The sequence below is a fragment of the Macrobrachium nipponense genome, chromosome 10 (assembly GCF_015104395.2).
Source record: "Macrobrachium nipponense isolate FS-2020 chromosome 10, ASM1510439v2, whole genome shotgun sequence".
Classification (NCBI taxonomy): Eukaryota; Metazoa; Arthropoda; class Malacostraca; order Decapoda; family Palaemonidae; genus Macrobrachium; species Macrobrachium nipponense.
The window spans coordinates 25688678-25710524 of NC_087204.1; the positions used below are offsets into that span (position 1 = coordinate 25688678).

The window sequence follows — 21847 nt, forward strand, 5'->3', positions numbered from 1 at the left end:
ACTAATTATATCGAAGTCTACCCTTGTGAGAGGTGGACAAAGAGGCAGGTAGAAGTGTACTGATTTTTATTACAGTCAAGGGAAATATAAATATACAGCATGCGGACGGAAATGTGGTCACCGACCCGCGAGAGAGTAAAAGTGGGTCGGCGAGACCCGATTTGTGTTTCTTGAGAGACATAAAATACGAAATATAAAAGTACACAATATGTGGTTATACAAGCTTTATACACTGACGGAAAGCCCGCTGAATGCTCTCTCGGGGGGAAGTAAGAACAACGCGAATGATGAATTATATACAGAGAAAATTATGAATAAGCGTTGTCCTTACAAATACTCCCCCCCTAAGACAATAATTAGGTATGATTGTTGGCTGACTTCTTTGTACTTCGGGTAGTCACTCGCGGAAGCGAGCTGGACGGCGGAGGCGCCCTCGGGTGCGTGATATCAGTTGCTGTGGTAGATCCTCGGGGGTTTCCGGGGACGGGATGCCTCCCCTGAGGTGATCCTCGGGGGTTCGACCGTCTTTCGAGGGCGGCCGCGGCTACGGCTAGGAGGTTTGGCGATCGAAGGAGTCGCTTTTTTCCGAGGAAGATTGAGGCGCCCTGTGGAATCCGCGTCTGCGAGGTCCTCGTCCATGATGAAGGCTGGTTTCAGACGATCGATTGTGACCCAGTCCTCGCGACCGTTGATGGATAAGAGATATGCCTTGTCAGTGCGTCGTAGGACGCGGAAAGGACCGCGGTAGGGTCTCGTTAGAGGCGGGCGGCAGGCGTCGTCCCTGACGAAGACGTGCTTGCACGATGATAGGGCCTTCGGGAGGAAACGTTTGGTTCTGTCGGAGAAGGTTTTGACGCAGGGCGTGAACTTCCCGGCGGATTCCCGAAGCCTGGCGATGGAGACGTCAGCGTCGTCGGCATTGGTCGGGAAGAACTCGCCAGGGACTGTTAATGGCTCCCCGTATACCTTCTCCGCGGGTGATGCCTCACCGTTTGCCCGCGGGGCAGTCCTGAGACCGAGGAGGACCCACGGTAGTTGGCTCTTCCAATTTTCGTCGGTGCAGCGCGCCATCAGGGAAGCCTTGATCGAACGGTGGACTCTCTCCACCATGCCGTTAGCTGCTGGGTTGTAGGCGGTGGTGGCATGTAGCGACGTTCCCATTAGGCGGGCCAGGGCAGTCCACAACTCCGACAGGAAAACTGGTCCGCGGTCTGTCGTGATTTCGTCTGGCACTCCGAATCGACTGACCCAGCTGGCGAGGAGTGCTTCGGCACATGCTTTCGTGGTCGCCTCCGACATCGGCGTTGCCTCGGGCCATCTGGTGGAGCGATCGATTACCGTCAGGAGGTACCTGGCGCCTTCCGACGGGGGCAGGGGGCCAACGACGTCTATGTGGATGTGACCGAAACTTCGTTTCGGCTGCGGAAATTCCCCCACGCCTGATTCCGTGTGCCGACTGATTTTGCTAGTTTGGCAAGGCACGCAGGTCCTGGCCCACTCGAGGGAGTCCTTCCGAATTCCATGCCAGACGAACTTCTCCGTCAGGAGGCGCATCGTCGTCCGGCCCGAGGGGTGCGAGAGTCCGTGTATGACGTCGAACACGGCTTTCCTTCGGGAGGCTGGGATCAGCGGGCGCGGGCGGCCCGTGCTGATGTCGCAGAGGAGCGTCATGCCTGCGGGTCCGAAGGGCACGTCTTCCCACTTGAGGGCGGTGATAGCAGTGCGGTATGCGGCGGTCTCCGGGTCGGCAGCCTGTTCCCGGGCGAGGTCTTCGTAGTCGACCCCGAGACGCACGGCGTTGATTTCTATCCTCGATAGGGCGTCTGCCACGGGGTTCTTCTCGCCAGGCACATACTGGATGGTGCAACCGAACTCTGCGATGGCTGCTAGGTGCCTCTGTTGTCTCGCTGACCAAGCGTCGCCCGCCTTGGTGAAGGCGTGTACCAAAGGGAGGTGGTCCGTCCTGATCGTGAAGGGGGAGCCCTCGAGGAGGTAGCGGAAATGTCGCTGTCGCACTGCTTGGTACACTGCCAGGAGTTCGCGGTCGAACGTGCTGTACCTCGTCTCGGCGGCTGACAGTTTTTTGCTGTAGAAGGCGAGTGGCTGGGGCTCGCCCTGGACCATCTGCTCGAGGACAGCCCCGCAGGCGACGTTGCTGGCGTCGGTGGTGAGGCGTAAAGGTGCAGCAGGGTCTTGGTGGCATAATGTCGCCGCTCTGGCGAGGGCCCTCTTCGTCTCGTTGAAAGCCTTCTCTTGTTCGGCCTCCCACGTTAGGGCCTTTGGTTTCCCCTTCAGGACCTGTGTTAGAGGAGACATGGTGCGGGCGGCGGCGGGGATGAATCGGCGGTAGTAGTTGACCATTCCGATGAACTCCTGCAGGGACTTGACCGTGGTTGGTGTTGGGAACTTCTGCACCACGCCTACCTTCGAGGCCATGGGGCGCACGCCCGTCGCGGAGATCTCGTGTCCGAGGAAGTCCACCTTCTCGGCGCCGAAGGTGCATTTGTCGAAACGGACGACCAGCCCGTTTTCCTGCAGGCGCTTCAGGACCGCTCGGACGTGATGTAGGTGCTCCTCCAAGGACCTGGAAAAAATTAAGATATCGTCGACGTAGCAGACGCAGAAGGGCAGGTCCCCCAGGATGCTGTCCATCAGGCGCTGGAAGGTGGCCCCTGCATTCCTCAGGCCGAAGGTTGAGTAATGGAAGACGAAGGAGCCAAAAGGCGTGATGATGGCAGTCTTGGGGACATCCTCGGGGTGCACTGGAACCTGGAAATAGGATTTTAAGAGGTCCATTTTTGTGAAGACCTTCGCCCCATGAAGGGCCCCTGTCAAATCCTGCATGTTTGGCAAGGGGTATTGGTCGGGGATTGTAGCGAGGTTGAGTCTCCTGTAGTCTCCGCAGGGCCTCCAGGTGCCGTCAGGTTTCTGTACCATGTGCAGGGGCGACGCCCAAGGGCTCAACGCTTTCTTGCAGATGCCCATTCGTTCCATCTCCGAGAACGCCTGCTTCGCCTCCTGGAGGCGGCCTGGAGAGAGTCGTCAGAACTTCGCGTGTGTCGGGGGGCCTGTGGTGGTTATGTGGTGGAATATCCCGTGCTTGGGCGGCGTCCCTGCCGCCTGACGAAGTTCCGGCTTGAAGACTTCGGGGAACTCCTGCAGGAGGTTGCCGTATTTGTGGGGGGCGATGGTACAAATTGTAGGGGCGCCCGGGCCTGCTGCCAGTGGAAGGGAAAGGCATGTCCCCTTGTCGAGGAGGCGTTTGCGGCCCACGTCCACCAGGAGGCCGTTCTGCGCCAGGAAATCTGCCCCCAGTAGCGGGATCCTGACGTCCGCGATTGTGAATTCCCAGACGTAGTTTCGCCCCAAGATGGATATCTCGAGGGGCTTCGTGCCGTAGGAACGGATGGGGGTCCCGTTTGCGGCGACGAGGGAGGTTGTTTTGTCGGGCTCGCGGCTACGGTCTTTTCCTGACGGCGGGAATATCGAGTGCATTGCCCCCGTATCCACCAACATCCTCCGGCCGGAGATCGCGTCGCGGACGTAGAACCCTACGGTGTGTGGTTCCGACGCGGCCGTTGCCACGGGCGGCCTTGGTTTTGTTTGCCGTCGCCGTTTTTTGACTGCTGGAAGGTGCAAGGGCTTTCGCACCTCTTGGAGAATCTCCCGAACCTCCGGTGGAAGCGGCACCAGGAGTTTTCACCTCGCTGCGTGTGGGAGGACTTCCCTTGGGATACGGCGCCGATCTCTTGCGTTGGGTCGTCGTCGTCTTCTTCCTTCTCTGCAGCCAGGTACACGGAGGATCGGGGGGGGCGGCGAGCTTCGCGGCATTGTTCGACAACGTCAGTTTCTTTGCCTTCTCTAGTAGTTCGTCGTCCTCTAGGGTGTACGCGTCGGTCAGCTGCTTTCGGACGTCCGGCTCGAGTTGCCGCAGGAATATTTCGCGGCTCAGGCTGATCTCTATCTTTTTTCCGTCGGGGCCTATTTCGGGCAGACGGACGAGGCCCATCACAGTGTCCCAGGCATCTTGGGTGTCGACGCCGCGCATGGGGTTCGCGACTAGGTCGAGGGCGCGGGCGGCCCTTTCAGCGATGGGCACGGAATAGGCTGTCACGAGCCTTTCTTTTATCTCGTCGAGCGTGACAAGTCCGGTTCGTGCTCGACCGGTCAGCCAGTTAGATATTCGGTCGAACACCTCTGTCGGGAGAGCCGCTGCGACGAGGTCAGCCTGCAGCACTTTGTTTGTGAGCCCCGCGATCCGGAATTGCCCTTCGGCTCGGAAGAACCAGGCAGACGGGTCAGCCGTTGTGAAGGGGGGCAATTTGACAGCTCGAGCGGCCGCTGTGTCAGAGTCCGTCGCTGGGGCGGGGGAGGCCTGGGTTTCCCGCGTGGTACTGTCTGCGCCCATTGTCCTCTCTCACAAAAACGGTCGACAGAGTCGTGAATGGCGGGCCAAACCGTTTGAGGAAACGCCTGAACACACCTTGGGCAGGTATGCCGTATTTAGTCCGTTAGAGGCATTGGTTATTTCCACGGTAGGAGCTTTCAGAGATCTATACTGAGGCGCCGTATGAGTCCGTTAAAGATCTCTGAAGGTGAGCGGCGGTAGTAAGTCCCTTAATGGCTGAGCCAAAACCGCTTGGGTCACCGTCCAAACCGGGAGGTCACCAGTTGTGAGAGGTGGACAAAGAGGCAGGTAGAAGTGTACTGATTTTTATTACAGTCAAGGGAAATATAAATATACAGCATGCGGACGGAAATGTGGTCACCGACCCGCGAGAGAGTAAAAGTGGGTCGGCGAGACCCGATTTGTGTTTCTTGAGAGACATAAAATACAAAATATAAAAGTACACAATATGTGGTTATACAAGCTTTATACACTGACGGAAAGCCCGCTGAATGCTCTCTCGGGGGGAAGTAAGAACAACGCGAATGATGAATTATATACAGAGAAAATTATGAATAAGCGTTGTCCTTACACCCTTACCAGTTTTCTTATATAACCCGTTTTCTTTAATGCTGCAGCAGGACTTGCAAGGCAACTGGTAGACGTAAGTTTTTGATTAAAAAGTAAATTATTGCTTTCTAATTTGTCTTACCTTAAATTGAATTTTATTGTCATGGTTACCCTTTTAGGTATTTCTATATAAGCGTTCCGCATGACCGCATCGTTCGTCCCCGCGAATACGAAAGCCACCAGGAATTGGGGCGTAAATGTATTTCGCCGTGTTTAGTACGAGCCCCTGGGGGATAATTACAGTCGTCCGAATAAAATATTACTTAAAATTCTTGTTCGGGAGTAAAACTGCATAGAAAAACCGCAACTGCCATAGTCTAGGCCGCTGCGGAATAGTAATGTAGATCTACCCCGTTTTATATTAAGACTAAATATCCTATACGAGAACATTGTTTATATTTTCCAAGTACGACATATCGCTCTTTAACAATGGTGCCGGGGTCTGCATTATATGCATTTCCATTTAAGTTAAACGAAACTCCGAAAAGATTGTCAGCAAACGTATTATATTGGTAATTCAATATCTCGTAAGTTTGTAGCTTAATTGAAGCCTTCTCAGCGTATGATGTCTCTTGTTTTACCCGGCCTAGGCAAATTCCATGCCGGTAGAGGGAACGGCTAGCACTACCTATAAGAATTCTTACCTATTTCGTACTTTAGGCTTTCGAACCTTGATTGCTGCATGCTAGTTAGTTTGGTTTGTGATTCGTATAATTTGGTAAACGCATATAGCCTAGGTCCTATGTCCGTGGGTTGGCTGTTCCATTTTAATAGTCGTTTGACAAGTTCCCGACATTCTTCACTCTGTTCCTCGTGGGGCTTGTTGTACCTACGTAGGCGGTGTCAATGAAAATTTCACCCGAAGCAGTTAATTTTTTCAGGGTAGATCTTTTTAACTCTTCCGGCGAGCTAGACCATGGCAGTTGTCGCATTTCTATATAGGTGTACCTCATAAACAAAAATTTAAAGTAATGTTTTTTTGTCCGGCTGTAATAACCTGTAATTTACCTTTAAACTATCCTACGGAAAGGGGGACCCGGTGGGAATGCGGGGTTTTGGGTGGGGTGAATCACTTGGGGGAAGCTTTTTCCGTGTTATTGTGTTATTTCCTCTTATTTATGACGTTTGAAACGAAATACAAGCTGAAATAAACGATAAATAAACCGATAATGAAGCCGTTACATAGACATAATCCAGCCAGTACTACTATCGTATGATGCCGATTGTATTGCGCATGCGCTGTCTCATAATTTCCTCCCGCCGATACGGTGCGGTACCTAGTTTCCAGTGCAGGGCAGGCACAGGACACACCTACCACCCACATTCAGTGACTGACACACTCACGCCAGAGATCGACCGAACACCATGGCTAACTGCGCCCCGGCAACCGCCAGCTCCTCCGAGCCTCTTACTAATGAGACTTTACCACGGACCTGCAACAATTGTTACTTAAGCTACAAGGATTTCTCGTGCTATTATTCGGGACATTATGACCGCTTAATACAGCTCTGCCAAGACCACGGGCTTTTAAAGAAGCAGGCTTTTTGCCCCCATTGTGGTAAAGAGTGCAGACTTGACCTGCTGAAGAAGGGGTTCAGGTAACTAACACATTAGTTGTTGGTTTTACACGAAAACGTAATATGTGTTTCAGTCCTAAACTAAGTTAAAACATTTTTTATTCATCTATACCATTAGTTTTGTTCCTCCGTTATACCTAGGTAGCTAGGTAGTATTTCCCTGTCTTGAAGGTTGTAACTGGCATTTTTCTTCTCCATTTCCTTTCAGATGCGACAGGTCTTATGCCCCGTACAGAAAGAAGGCCAAGAAGAGGTGTGACTACTACCTTAACATATTTAAGGGCACATGGTTTTCTAGGACCCGCCTGGATGTTGAGACTGCCCTCTTCTTCGTATACCTGTATGTCAGTGACTTTTTCTCCTACAGGGTTGCGAGGACAGAGCTTGCACTAAGTGATATGGCTATAAATGATTGGTCCAGCTTCGCCCGGGAAGTAAGTGGTTTTGTTGTGTACCCCAACCATTATTATTTTTTCTATAGATAGTTTACCCTACTTTATTTTCATCCCTAACAGTCCTTTTTTTATTTCAGGTCATAGTTCATTGGTGCATCCGGCACAAGAAACAAATAGGTGGCCCCGGTACAACTGTCGAGATTGATGAGGCGAAATTTGGGAAGAGAAAGTACAATGTCGATCGGGTTAGTGAAGGACAGTGGATGTTTTGCGGTTTCTGCAGGCAGACGGGACAGTTTTTCGTGGTACCTGTAACCGATACGACAAGCAAAACATTGCTTGCAGTTATCATGGAATACATTGTGCCGGGGACGACTGTTGTCTCCGATTGCTGGAGAGCTTATGATTGCTTGGGGGACGAAGGATACGTTCATTTAACTGTCAGTCGCGCCATCAACTTTGTGGACCCAGTAATCGATGCCCATTCAAATGCTATTGCGAGGAGGTGGAGCAAACTTCGGGAGACGACGGCCAGGTGCGGACGTAGACGGTACAACTTCGTCGGGTACTTGTCTGTAGCGTATTTCAAGTTACATTTCCAAGACCCGAAAACGAGGTTCCATGCGTTCATCAAGGCAGCGGCGGATTTGTACCCTCCACCTCTTTAAGGTAAGATTCCCAAACTATTCGTTATTATTGTTATACTAGTTAGTCGGGTATCTCGGATTCTCGGTATAGGTATACCGTTATCTCAGTTGTGTTATGGTGTTAAAGTTTTGCTGCTTTTCGTTTACAAGTGTTGTTTGTTGGGTAGTTTTTATCCACCATACCTATCACTACCTAACAACCCCCTCCTCACGTACTGGTTGCGGAGTTCAAACATGCCCGCTTTGTTTACATTACTCCTTCCCAACCAAACACTTCGATCAGTGCCCACTGCCCAATTGAGTTAGTCATGTATGGCAGTTGACGGTTTCCTATGTTATATTACTTGCTTTACAAGAGTTTAAGAGGATATTTTGTCGTTCCACTGTAACTAAACTGTTATTTACCTTTACGTCAGTACATCGCACCCGTTGATACTGTCGTAGCCTTCAAAGGTAAATTACGGCTTAGTTACAGTCGGGCGAATAAATACTATTACTTTCGAATCTTGTACAGCAAGTAAAATAACATAGGAAAACGTCAATTGCTACAGGCTAGCTTGCCGCGGAATAGTTACTTAGATCTACCACAAAGGGACATAACCTCTCCAATAGGCTGATGCTAGGTCCTAACTTAGGGCACTGTGCCCTGAACTGGCAGGAATCAGGCTGTGCAACTAATGTTTTACCCCCAATTTTTGCCTTCTTACTTGGCCTATCTTGTTGACCTTAGGTCAGTCAAGTGCCAGTAGAACTAGGGCTAGTTTTGAAGTCATTGGGCATTCTTTCTTTAACCTGTAAACCTTGCGTATTTTTTCCTCAGTAGAACATTCTGTAGAATCTAACTTTGAGCCATTATCATATTTTAGACCTGAAAATATAATTTTTCTGGTTTGATTTGTTCTTTGAATGTTTCTGACAATTTTGTTTGTAAATGATCTGACTCTTCTAACTTAATGTTATTTATCTAACCACTTTAAAACATTGGAAAGTGATATTTTATAGCCGGGAATGCCTTAGTGGTTTAAATATAAATAGTAGTAATACTGCAATTTTTACACCAGTCACTGCTTAAAATGAACTATACAATAAAAGAAGCAACTATAGCTTCATTCAATATAGGTATATAGGTACCTTTTTTTGTGAATTTATGCTCAGCCTTTTGCCATTAAGCTAGACAAGTGCCCAAACAAGTACATCTTGTGTTGCAATCATTGGGAATTTTTCCTGTAGCATATTTACATACTTATTCCTCAATGGTATATTCTTATGAATATGTAGATGGATGTTTTGTCAGTCAGATATTTATTGTATTATTACTGGCTCATAGTTTTAGTGATTTTTAAATTATTTAGTCTATGGATTTTTGGTCTAATTAATTTAGTGATTATATATTAACAATGCTGAGGTCCCTCTTTTAACTATGAATGCCTGTGTCAAACCAGTACTCTGCATGGCCCTGTTCATCTTCTCACATTACCACAACTCCTAGCCAGTAGGCACCACATGGGCCCCATAGCAGGTGCACTGTAGGCATTACTTAAGGCTCTTTGCAGTGTCCTTTCTGTCATTAAGTGCAACCCCTTTCATATCCTTTACAATACCTCTGTTTGAATGTTCGTTCTTCTATTTTAATTTCTACCCTCTCCAAAGAAGTTTTTCAACATTTTCAGTACTGAATGACCACATAGGTCCTGTGCTAGGCTTTTAGCCTAGATTGTAGTGTATTCTAATCCATTCCAACACCATGTAGGGCACTTTCTCTTGTTAATTATTGGGTAGTTTGTATATCACTTTAAAGAGACGGCAGAGTATTGCATTACATACTACCAAATACTTTCGTAACGTAACTTATGTAAATCTAAGCTAACCTAGGACACAATCCCTCAGGCTGCTGGATATTTATTCCTCCCCTTATATAACTTTAAGCATATTTAGTTAGTTAGCTTCATAATTGTCAATAAGGAAGTCCATATACCTGAATTACTGTCATTGGTTCTTCAAGTCTATTCAAAGTCCTACTGTAGGTTTCCACTGTGTAACAAAAGATAACATAAAAATTGAATATTTAGCTGCTGGTAAATATTGGAAGATACCAAACATAAGCAGGCTTTTTGGCATAGTGTTTAACCTACTCAGTTCACCACATATATGAAGAAGTGACCTGATGTTACCTTGAATGTAAGCTTACACACATTAAGCCACTTTGGTTTAAGTTCTTATAGCACTGCCCATGCTTATTCATAAATTCAAGCATTCATATTACTGTACTGTCTGTTTAATGGAAAGTTGGTGTTGCAGTTACATCCTGTTCTTGAGAAGATTCTGCAGTAACCTAGTTTATGTCAGTATAATTATTGTCAGTTGGCTAAAATTAGAGCAACAAGAGAAGATGAGGAGGGGAAATGTGTTCTTCAAAAGTAAGATTATGCCATGCAACATGGAATTCACAGCCAGTCATTGGTGGTGGTGTTGGGCCATGAGCCTCTCATTTTGAGATTGTAGTCTCCTCGTAAACCACAAAATCCTTGGGAGAAAGGAAACTCATGACTTCTCTCAGATTCTTTTATTCCTCTCTCTCTTCCCACAAAGATTAAAAAAAACAGATGGGGGGCAGCATGCCAGTTCCATAGTTCCTTTATGAACCTCGACTTATTTTTAAAACTTCACATTCGTGGACAGACGATACAGATTAGTTGGTACAACAAATTGCAGTTTCAGCAGCAAAAAAACTGGCAATAAACTACAAAAAAAGTTATAAATAGGACCAGGCTATAAAGCATAGGGGATGGGGGGAGAAGATGCTACTGCTGTAAACAAGATAAAACTATATATTTTTTTTTTAGTTGAATCTTACCCCTCTATTATGATAGCTGTATTCCTGCATCAGGTGGGATGACTGTAAAAGTGAAAATTAAACAAAAATGATAGGATCATTAGTGAACTTTTTTTTTTTTAGTTGAATCTTACCCCTCTCTTATGATAGCTGTATTCCTGCATCAGGTGGGATGACTGTAAGAGTGAAAATTAAATAAAAAATGATAGGATTGTTAGTGAACAGTCTATTCATTCATCTCTTGGGTGGTTTGAGCATCAATAGTTTTTTTTTTTTCTTATAGCCTGTAAGGATGCAGTAGTATGTGTACTACGTGATTTGATTGATCAGATCGTTATCTGAATTTTGTTTGGGTTTATTAGTGTTTTATATTTAATATATAGGATATCTTCCAAAGAGGAGAAGACTGTCGTTTTCAGTCTGTAAGGTAAGAGAGTGCATCCCTAGCTTTACTCTTCAATTTATAATGGTTACAACCATTGTGTTAAAATAGTTAAATGTAGGAACAACGAATGCAAGATCAGTGCATTGGTTGGTCTGATGAAATAATGAATATTTATTTAAAGTATAAGCAGATGTGAGAACCAGATAAGAATAAGAATAGATAGAAAAGATTCTTCTACTCTAGAACAGGGAGTGAGGTTAGTAAGTTTTTAGATTTTCGCAACCATTAATTTTACAACATAAGTAACTGTTTCCATAATTATACTCTATACACCCTTTACTAATCATCATGTAAGAAAGTTTTAACAATTATTCAAGATTCAATACATAGTAGTTATTATAGGGGTAGACTTTAAGTCCAGTCAATCTTCATGTTAGCTAACAATACCTTTGGAAAAGAGAGAATATTACTTTGCAGTACGTTTTACTAGGTCTATGATGTCAGTTTCCAAAAAGCCTTTAAAGTAGCAGTGGTATTTTTAAGTAATAAAAAAATTTAATGACAATGAATAGCAGATAAGTGTTTTATAACAGTACATAGGACCATAAGGCAAGTACATATAGGACACCTAGGCCAGACCAAATTGTCATGGTAGCCAAACTTTTTTTTGAAGTGACAAATTGATTAATCCATTGGAAAAAACACTGACAAATTAACCAATGCCTTGATAATTCTGAGTTGGTGATAAAGCCGTTGTTCATTATGTTCTTCGCTGGTGTTGGTACCTTACTGACAAACATGATCAAGGTTTTATTCAAAGAGGCAAAAGATGATAACCATTCATAATCTGGATGAAAGGCTTGGCAGGAGACATTTCAACTAGTATAATCCATTAGTTATACAAGTAAATCTTTTATTAAATATTTCAAGTTTCACCAGAATTTAATGCACAGCTGGTTTTAATGTATACGTACTAATTTTAATTGCAGGAAACCGTTGGTTGTACTGCAAAACTAAATATGCCTTGTACATACTATGTTACTACTCAAATGTAGTAGATATCATATCTGACATTTGAATATTCATATTTCTTAAGTTCTGACATTTGACAATTCATATTTCTTGAATAAGTTCTGTAGTTTCAGGTACTATTCTTATTTGTTACCTTCCTGTGAGATAGCGGTGAATACTTTTTTGTCCTCTTGCTTCTATAGATCCTAAATGGTTGAAGGTATGAGAGTCAAGCTTAGAAAGCTAGACCATCATGCATAAATGGAGATTGTTCTTGTCATTCATGTATACAGTACCTTGCCTTACCAATTCTTGCCTAATGAAATTATTATTGAACAAAGTTGATATACAAGGACAATACCAAAATGTGAAATTATGTACCCAAATTCCATAGTTCTTTGGAAATACACACCATTGCCTTTTTCATTTTACTCTTCATCTAGTCAGTTGACTGCAGGAAACATACTGTATTATCAAGGCACAAGTGGAAGTTTGAAACTGGACAGAATTAATCTGCTTTAAATTGAGCATCTTCACCAGATATTCCCCATCTGGATCTGTATTTTGTTCCTTTGTTATCTGGATTTGATTTACTCTTAGGATATTGTTTGGGATTTATCAGTCAATCAACAAATTAGCATATACATCTCACACAGCATGGATGAACCCTAAAAGAAAAATAAACCTATTAATCTATGAAAGTGTCTTGAATATTAGTCAGCAAAGGCCGATAAGTTGGGATATTATTTGGAATTATCAGTCAAGTCAACAAATTAGCTTAGTTTGCTTAGTTCAGTATACATCATGCGTAGCATGGGTGAACTCTAAAGAAAAATAAACATATTAACGAAAGTGTCTTGAATATTAGTCAGTAATAGTAGGCAAGTTAATCATGATGCATGTAGACCTGAACTTCATACCAGATAAGTGATTAGAATTCAAATTTTGCAAGTGTCCAACCTCTTCCTCATATTTTCCAACCTGAAACTTATCAGACTGATGTACAGCATTTAACATTAGGATTTGAAAAGTTGCTATAAAGTTCAACAATAAACTACAGATTTGAACACTTGAGCAGAGTGCACACTTTCAAGTACCATTTTCTGGATCACCTTTGAAGAATAATCAGCCACACATTGCACATATTCCTTCCTAGTCACTCAGCTTGTAATACTGTATTTCAGTACTACATCGTATTCTTTTAATGTTTCTGCTAACCAATAATCGCTTATGAACCTTCTGTCATCTTGAACTTCTTTTGCCAAGTAATCCAAAATTCACTTGAGATAAACTTGAAAATAATTGTATCAGTCATGTAATTTACACTTCACAATGGTCAAGTCATGATAGTCTTATGATCGTATTTAGTGTGGGTCTAATACCTGTTGTCACTTAGATGTTAGTGTTTTGTGGTTTTCTTGTAAAGATGAGTCTAAACAAATGATACTGTATAATTATGAAACTAATATTCAGGCCTTTAATTTTAAGGTACATTATCATCTTAACCCTTTGTAATACTAACTGAAGCTTTTACACTGCCAAAACAAACCATTTAACTGGATTGTTTTGCAAAGGAAGGGTGGAGCTTATTTTGGTGATTTTACAGGTGAAGGTTTGGTTTTTGAGATGTGTACTTTATTTAGTTTTGTAATTTGTGTTCTATTAGGTCTGAGAGGTTCTTTAACAAACTGTGAATTTTCAGTTGTAGGTATTAATTCTTCGTAGGTTATAGAATCTATATTGTAAGGTTTGTGAAATTGGCTCATTTATGTGACCAAACTTTTCCAAGAATTTTGTCAGCCATAATATCTGATATATAATTAATTTTATATTCCAACAACTATATTCAGTTCAATCTTAATGAGATTGAGGGAGAAACATTAAAGTTTCCTCAGTTCATTGGGAAGTTGTCTTGATCTGTGATCATGGTAGTAGATTATCTAAATTAAAGCAGTTGTGGTAGTTTCATACTTAATTTCTAAAGGAAACTCTCTACATTTCAGGAAACCAGGTAACAAGGTTGAGCTATGAACTTTCTCCTACAGTTTGCCTTGTAATGTGGGTAGATGGAGGATTGCTGGTAATTATCTTCTAATGTTTTAGTTCATATACAGAACAAACCTTTGGTTTTAACATATGACACCAATTCCTTGTAACTTTTTTTCATTTTGCGGGGCTCCAGCTGGCACTAGAGACTTTTTCCCTTGTGTTAAGACCGCAGGTTTGTTAGTTATGAAAACTACAAATTGATTTAAAGTTTGTCATTTTTGTGTCAAGAGTGAAATGAGTTCCCTTTGTACCCCTATCTTGTACACTGCCTCAATTCGGGACTGATTTGGATCTTCATCAAAGACTTGTTGTATGGACACCACAACCCTCAGTGACTTACTCATTTTCTAACATGAGCTTTGGTTTTAACTCTTCTTTTACCTCAGGCATTCATTTGTGGTTTTATCCAAGGAGGTCCTAACCACCTTGGTTTTATCCATTCTTTCACCTCAGGCATTCTTTTGTTGGTTTTATCCTAGGAGGCTCTAGCCCCTTGATTTTATCCCTTTTTTTTACCATGGGCATTTGTGTTGGTTTTATCCAAGGAGGTTCCAAACTCCTTGGTTTTATCCCTTTTGGTTCAGGCATTCTTTTGTCGGTTTTATCCAGGTTCTAACCTCCTCGATTTTATTCCTTCTTTTACCCTGGGCAAATGGCGCCCATAAAACCAATGAAAGTATTGCATATTGTTGAAATTAATGTCCCTTACCATTATTAAGGCCAGCCCTAGGAGAGTTAATATTAACTCGGTGGTCTGGTTAAACTAAGGTAATTATATAAAAAAATCATTATTATTAAATATGCTGAGTAGCCATAAACTTTGCAATTAAGTATTTTCTGGAAAAGAAAAAAAGTCTGAAGCTGAATGATTGTCCAGCTGGGGAATTTATATCTTGTTGTGGGTACATTTGAGGTTATAAAAAGCCTTTTTGAATTGGGGAGTTAGATATCAAGGAAGAGAAAATGAAGTTGATACATCTAAATGCATCAATTCCATGGCATAGGAGATTACAGGTTGGAGGTGCTATCAGTGTATTATTTGTTTGGTTTATATTTGGTTGTCTGGGTGTACAGAATCTGTGCACAAGTACATACAGCAACCCTCTCTGGTTCTCTTAAGTAAAACTTGAAAGATTTGCAGATATTTCATTCCAGTGTTTTTCATTGGCTAACATTCATTTTCTCATTCATGGTTACACACATAATGTGAAGCACATAAAGATGAGTTTGGTTTTGCTTTTCATTCCTGTGTTTAGTTTTCCATGTGATCTCTCTGGCACACTACCCAGAGTTTTAAGCCTGAAAGCCAAAGAATATAAGCATGCTGTGCCTTGTCAAACTCTACTTACTGTTGTGTGGAACTGCACTGCTATTTGTATATACTGTATTTTTCAAAATTGTGTGCTTGACAGATGTGATCATAAGGTTAACATCAGCATAAGTTGTACTGAACAGTAAAAAGAACTAAAGGTATAATTGTATTCTTGTCACAGTCTGCCTAGCGGTGTGTTCAAGCTAGCTAACTGGTTGGTAAGGCAGACTGGAAAGGCTTTTCTATATGAACCATATAACAAATGACACATGCACAATAAGGCTGTGTTGAGATTGCAATTTGTTACATGATAAAAACTTAGAAAAGGAAATAAAATACATACATGGACATTTTCACTTATTAATTTTATTAACCATAGTTACAATAAATATTAATTTATTTTATCAATCATAGTTACAATAAATATTAAGAAATAAATGACCTGCTGGCAAAACTGCTTGCTTTGGGCAACTGCAGTGTGGCCACCCACCTGAATGAAGGAAGAGAAAAAGGAAGGAAGCATGGGATCTCAGGCACTCACCCTTGCTCTTTCTTTGGTAACTGCATTTTGCAGATTCTTTCCCCTTGGTGTTTCATCCAAATGTTTCCACCATTTTCATTCAGTTATTCATTTTCATGCCTTTTGATCTGAAATATGACCACTTTGTTAGTAAGTTAAATAGGCTTGGACAACGACAATGCCACAGCAGAAAGAATCCGCCTACCGCCCTTCACAACCCAGAGGTCTGGTACTAAAGAGTGGAGATGATCTTCAGATCTATGATATCATCCCACAAAGCTAACATCATCCTTGAGCTCCTGCCAGATGACATTTTTGAACAGATTGCAGAATGGCTCACCAACCAACAGGCCACTGTCTCCTATGAAGCGCTGAAAGCCTAATTAAGGTCATCCTTTAGCATGCTGCCTGCTCTCAGAGCTAGAAAATCCTAGACAAAAGTAGAGCAGCAATAGGACACCAGCAGCCGTTGCACATCTACAAGCAACTACGATGGCTAGTTACCATCCCTGCCACAGACGTCTGCCCAGAAAGTATGTTGGACCATATGAGATAGGTCCTACTCACAAAATTAGCCTGCCAAACAGTTGTGGCCATTCCAAACACATCAACCACGGATAACCCAACGATTTCCTAAAGACATTCTACGCCGCCCACCTAGCCCCCAAGTCAACTGATCCTACACCACCAGCTGTAGCAGCAGCTGCCCCACAACCACAGCAGCAGACCATGCAGACAGACAACAATCCAGAGGGCCCCGCTGCTCCATACACCGCTACTGGAGCTCCAGGTGGTAAAACAAACCCAAATACAAGCATGTCCCAGGATATGTTTCTAACACTGGAGGTTTGGGAATGAAGACCAAAAATGTTAAAACAACTACTGCATGTCAAAAAGCATGCAAAGGGATCGATTGCGGCAGCAACCCAACAAGCTAAACATCAGCGGTGGGCAAATTGATTACCTTGTAACCGAGACTGCGCCTGCTTTACACTGTCTTTCTTCCAGGTGTAGGCAAAAAAATTTGTTTTTTCATTACAATCGAAACATTGATAATGGAATTCCTAATCAGCACTGGTGCATGCAAGTCGTTTGTGCCAGCCAAACTGCATGAAAGCTAAAATCCAACCCCCAGCACTACTGGTGTCCACTGCCAGTGTAGCCTTGCTGAAAATATATGGGAAACACTATGAATTTGTTCAACAGGAAGGAGTGCAGCTGGACATTCACATTACATACTGAAACAGCAGCTGATCACATGACCACTTGCCATAAGTCCCACTCACTGACTACATCACCAGAGATAAGGCACCTGCTATAAGAGTTCCTGGAGGTATTAAAGGACAATCTGCAGCACGTCCTGAACAAAGCCCCACATAGGCACCGAAGGTCTCCCAGTACAAGCTTCTGCAACACCTTTCAGGGACATGGAATGAACAGGAATATGCCAAAAAGCCTCCAGCCCCTGACTGCATATGGTGACCCTGCAGTGACTACTGGAGACAGCATAAAGACAGTACCTGAACATCACCAACTTAAGAAACCAGATGGATGGCACATAAATGTTTAAAAAGATTGACCTGCTGCAGGGATACTTCCAAGTACCGATCGCTAAGAAACAGAAAGAATGATCATTATCATCCCCTTTGGCACGTACACCTTCAACTACAGCTGCTACCCTTCTGCGTCGTCTATGTTGACGACATACAGATATTTAACCCCAACTTCAAACAGCACATGAAAGATGTCAGACAGGTCCTGCAAGTACTCAAAGAATATGGACTCATAGTCCAATAGAATGAATGCGAATGGGCAAAACCAGTATATACATAGCGGAATTCTTAGCCACCAAATAAGCCTGTGTTGAGCTGTCCTGACGAAGGTCCAAGCAATCACCGATTTCCCAAAGCCAATAACAGTCAAAACAGTCCAACAATTTATGGGAATGGTTAACTATTACCCAACTTTGCTGAAATTTTGCCCCAAGAATATGACTGCTTAAAAGGAAAACCTAAAAAAATTTCCCCACAGATCCCTCATTCTAATGATGGACACATGATAGTGATCGCCTATTGTCATTCTTCAGTAAGAAGTACTCAGTGTTCAACTGAGAGTTGCTGGCAGTCCACACAGCTGTACATCACTTCTGACATAAGCTAGAAGGACGACAATTATGGGTGCTGATGGACCACCAACTGTTGGCACACGCCTTCACCAAAAGTGGAGACAGGTGGTTAGCTAGGCCGCAACAAGCATCCACTGACCACCCTCCACACCCCAGAGGCCTGGTTCTTCAAAGCGGAGACAATCTTTAGGTCTTAAGATGATGATCTCATCCTGCTAAGCAAATACAGTCCTAAAGTTCCTGCCAGATGTCGTTTTCGAACAGATCGCAGATTGGCTTGCCAACCAACAGACAACTGTCATCTACAAAGCGCTGAAGGCCCAACTAAAAGTCATCCTTCAGCATGCTGCCCATCCTCAGAACTAGGAAATTCCTAGACAGCGTAGGGCAGCAATAGGAGACCAGCGGCCATCACACATCTACAAGCAACCATGACTGCTAGTTATAGAGGTCCTATTCACAAAATCACCCTGGCAGACAACTGAGGCCATCCTAACGCATAACCATGGACCACAACGATTTCCTGGAGACAGTCAGTAGTTCAGGAATGAAGCCCAAAAATGTATAAACATGCAAAGGGATTGCAACAGTGACCCAACAAACTAGATGTTAGTGCCTGCTTTCTGCTGTCTTTCTTCCAGGTGCAGGCAAGATAATTTTTAATCACCAACAAAACATTATTCAGTTCCTGTTCAACACTGGTACATGCAAATCGTTCATGCCAGTCAATCTACATGAATGCTTCATGTAGATTGACTTGACTGGTGTCCACTGCTAGCAGGGCCCTGCTGAAAACATACTGGAAACAGAATATGAATTTGTCATTTGATGGGAAGCAGTACCACATACTGGATGTTCATCACAGCAGACGTAACCATCGCACTCTTAGGAACAGACTTAGGAATAGCATACAACATGCTGCTGGCATAATGAAACAGAAGCTGATCAAACGACCCACCCTGTAGCCCCAATCACCCTGACTCCATCACAAGAGATAAGGCGCCTTCTACGGGAGTTCCCGGAAGTATTCAAAGATGACCTGCAGCACGACCCGACCAAACCCAAAAAGCACTACGTCCAGTGACCCAGTCATCTGAAGGTCCCCAGTACACGCCCATTTCAGACTTGGCCACAGAAAATCTAAGCCATTCCAAACAAGCTTTCTGGACATAGTAAGAGCAGAGGAATTCATATACCAAAAAGCCTCCATCCTTGGGCATCTCTCCTCCACATAGTACCAAAATCAGATGGAACATGCTGACCCTGTGGCAACTACTGGGAACATGCTGACCCTGTAGCAACTACTGGGAACATGCTGACCCTGTGGCAACTACTGGAGACTCAATGTAATGACAGTTAGTACTGGACAGGTACCACTACCAAATATCACCGACATGGCAAACCAGTTGGACGGCACAAAAATATTCATGAAGATCGACCTTCTGAAGGGATGTTTCCAAGTCCCTGTCACAAAGGAAGACAAAAAATGGCCATTATCATCCCCTTCTGCATGTACACTTCAACTACAGCTGCTTTGGAACTCGGGTGAGAGCAACCAAGCATAAAACAGCACTTAAGGCATCGGACGAGTCTTGCAAATACTCAAAGAAATCAGGCTCATAGGTAGAAAGGACAAATGTGAATAGGCAAAACCAGTAGTTGGAATTCCTAAGCCACCATAAAAGCCCCAAAGGTGTCAACCCCCTTCCAACAAAGGTCCAAGCAATCATCGACTTCCCAAGCCAATAATAATCAGAGCAGTCCATGAATTTATGGGAATGATTGACTATTACCACCATTTCATACCTAATCTTTCTGAAATAATGGCCTCAATATATGACTGCTTAATAGGTAAACATGAAAATTATATTGGTAAGAAAAACACTAGCCATAAAATCAATCGCTTCTGCTTCTACACTAACCTTTAATCTTTATCCCACAGATCCATCACCTGATGACAGACGCGAGTAGCACAGCGATGGGTGTGGTACTCAAATGCTGTTCTTCTGCAAGTTGTTGTCAGCAAAGCTAAAGAACTCCATGTTTGTCCAAGAGTTCCCGTTAGTCCACAGAGCCATACATCACTTCCGACACATGCTGGTAGGATGATAATTCTTGGTGCAGACAAACCATCAACTGTTGGTACACACCACCATAAATGGAGATGGGTGGTCAGCAAGGTAGCAGCGTTGCCTATCATCGATAGCCGAACACTCCTGCACTTCAGATACTAGAAGCTCTTAACAACAACGTAGCTGACGCCCTTTCCCGAAATACAGCAACTTTGACGGGGGAACCCTGCCCCTAAGTGGAAAGACCCATCAATCAATGATGGTGAGATGACCACTCCTTGCAAGAAGAGTTCCGAATGGCCTAGCCCATACCTACTGTTAAGGTTGAGAAAGAAAGCCTTCAACCTTGCCCACAACCTGCTTTGTCAGTCGGGTAGATTCACTGCCCGAACCCAGTCTGAGCAGTACATCTGACAGGGAATGAAGGCAAGACATCAAAAAGTGGGCAAGAGAATGCCTAATGCCAAACAAAAAAACAACAAAGCACACAGAAACGTGGATAGTTCCAGACAACACAGCGACGACAGCAACACCAGATGGCCAGAAGCAACAAAAGTACAACAGCAGACAGATTGCAGAAGTACTAAAATAGGCTAGGCCAACAGGCATGGAATACTGCAATATATAGCTAGCCACAGAGCAGCCAACTTCACCTTCACTTTATGGAACTCCCTTGCTGCCAGCCTCAGGACAAACATCTTCACATAAAAGCATACAACCCAGAAGAGATCAGCATGGTGGACTGGCTGCACCGCTCCCTTAAATCGGTACTCGCTGCCAGATCAAGGCAGGAGTTGGAGAAAGGCATTGTGGGTCTTGCTGGAACTGAGAACAGACCAGCATGCAGCATTCAATGCACTGCTGGCAGAAGCACTCTACGGGCAAGCATTGACAACACCAGTGGACATTCAACAGAACCCACAGCTCTTCCAGATATCCGTAGAGCATTGGAAGAGATCAAGCTGGCGAAGACAACATACGAAGTAGAGATTAAATATGTCCCTGAAGACCTTGGAAAAGCAGAATATGCATTCACATGAATAGATGCATACAAGCCCCTGTCTCCAGCCTACTCAGGACCACACCGCATTCTGCAAAGGAGTGTGTGTATCAGCCGATAGTCAATAGAAGGATTATCAGTGTCTCCACTGACAGATTATATAACCAGCCTACATCCTAAGCAGCAACCCACCCCAGGCCTACTTTTAAGGCATCCTCGCTTCAAAGCAAAAATGTAAGTGATGGACCAAGCACTCCCAAGAAACACATTTAGCACTCCAGTTTCAAGTGATCTGTTATGCATTTTTCAGAGGCTACTTTGACTATGTCACTGTTAGGACTGGTATTACTAACACATGGTTGGAAAGCTGTCGGTCTTGACGTATGTATATTCATTTGAAATATCTTCCAAAATGGTGTATAAATTGCAACATTTGTCAGGTGTGAGAAAGCACATCTGACTGTTCTTGACCTGTCAAGGATAATTTGGTGTCAATAAATTTGAATAAGCCTTGGCTCTGCCTCTTACTTGCTACCTTGAAGCACATTATTTGATAATGTATTGCACGAGAAAAAATTATTTGAAATGTATTGGTAATGAAATGAAAATAAAACCCAACCAAGACCCACCCCTAATGCAAGTAAATATCACGTGAATAAAATGGCAACTATATATTATTATATCACTTCTTGCATTTACAATTACTAAAAATATTGCTATTCCAGTACCATACAGAGTTCATGCAAACCATAAAAACAAAATGCAGAAGAGAAAATACTCCAATATGCTTTTGTCTCTACAGCAAAGGCAATTTTCCAAAGAAAACCAATTTGTAATTCACTGAATCCATCCTAATCTCACACTAAATGTAACAAATCCTAAATAGATTTATACCTGGCGTGCA

General features: G+C 43.7%; 1 protein-coding gene across 2 annotated transcripts; it reads left to right on the forward strand.

Annotated features, from left to right (window-relative positions):
* The first annotated feature begins 6289 nt into the window (after positions 1 to 6289).
* Positions 6290 to 21457, forward strand: LOC135223491 (uncharacterized). Of its 2 annotated transcripts, XR_010316514.1 has the most exons (5): positions 6290 to 6615; positions 6803 to 7028; positions 7127 to 7658; positions 13869 to 13945; positions 19814 to 21457. XR_010316514.1 is itself a non-coding variant. In XM_064261929.1 (4 exons), exons 1-3 carry the CDS (start codon positions 6383 to 6385, stop codon positions 7655 to 7657), a joined length of 990 nt encoding a protein of 329 aa, XP_064117999.1. In that variant the 5' UTR covers positions 6290 to 6382; the 3' UTR covers position 7658; positions 19814 to 21457. The 2 variants fall into 2 exon arrangements, 1 of the variants encoding a protein (XP_064117999.1); XM_064261929.1 differs by lacking the exon at positions 13869 to 13945.
* Positions 21458 to 21847: the final 390 nt, after the last annotated feature.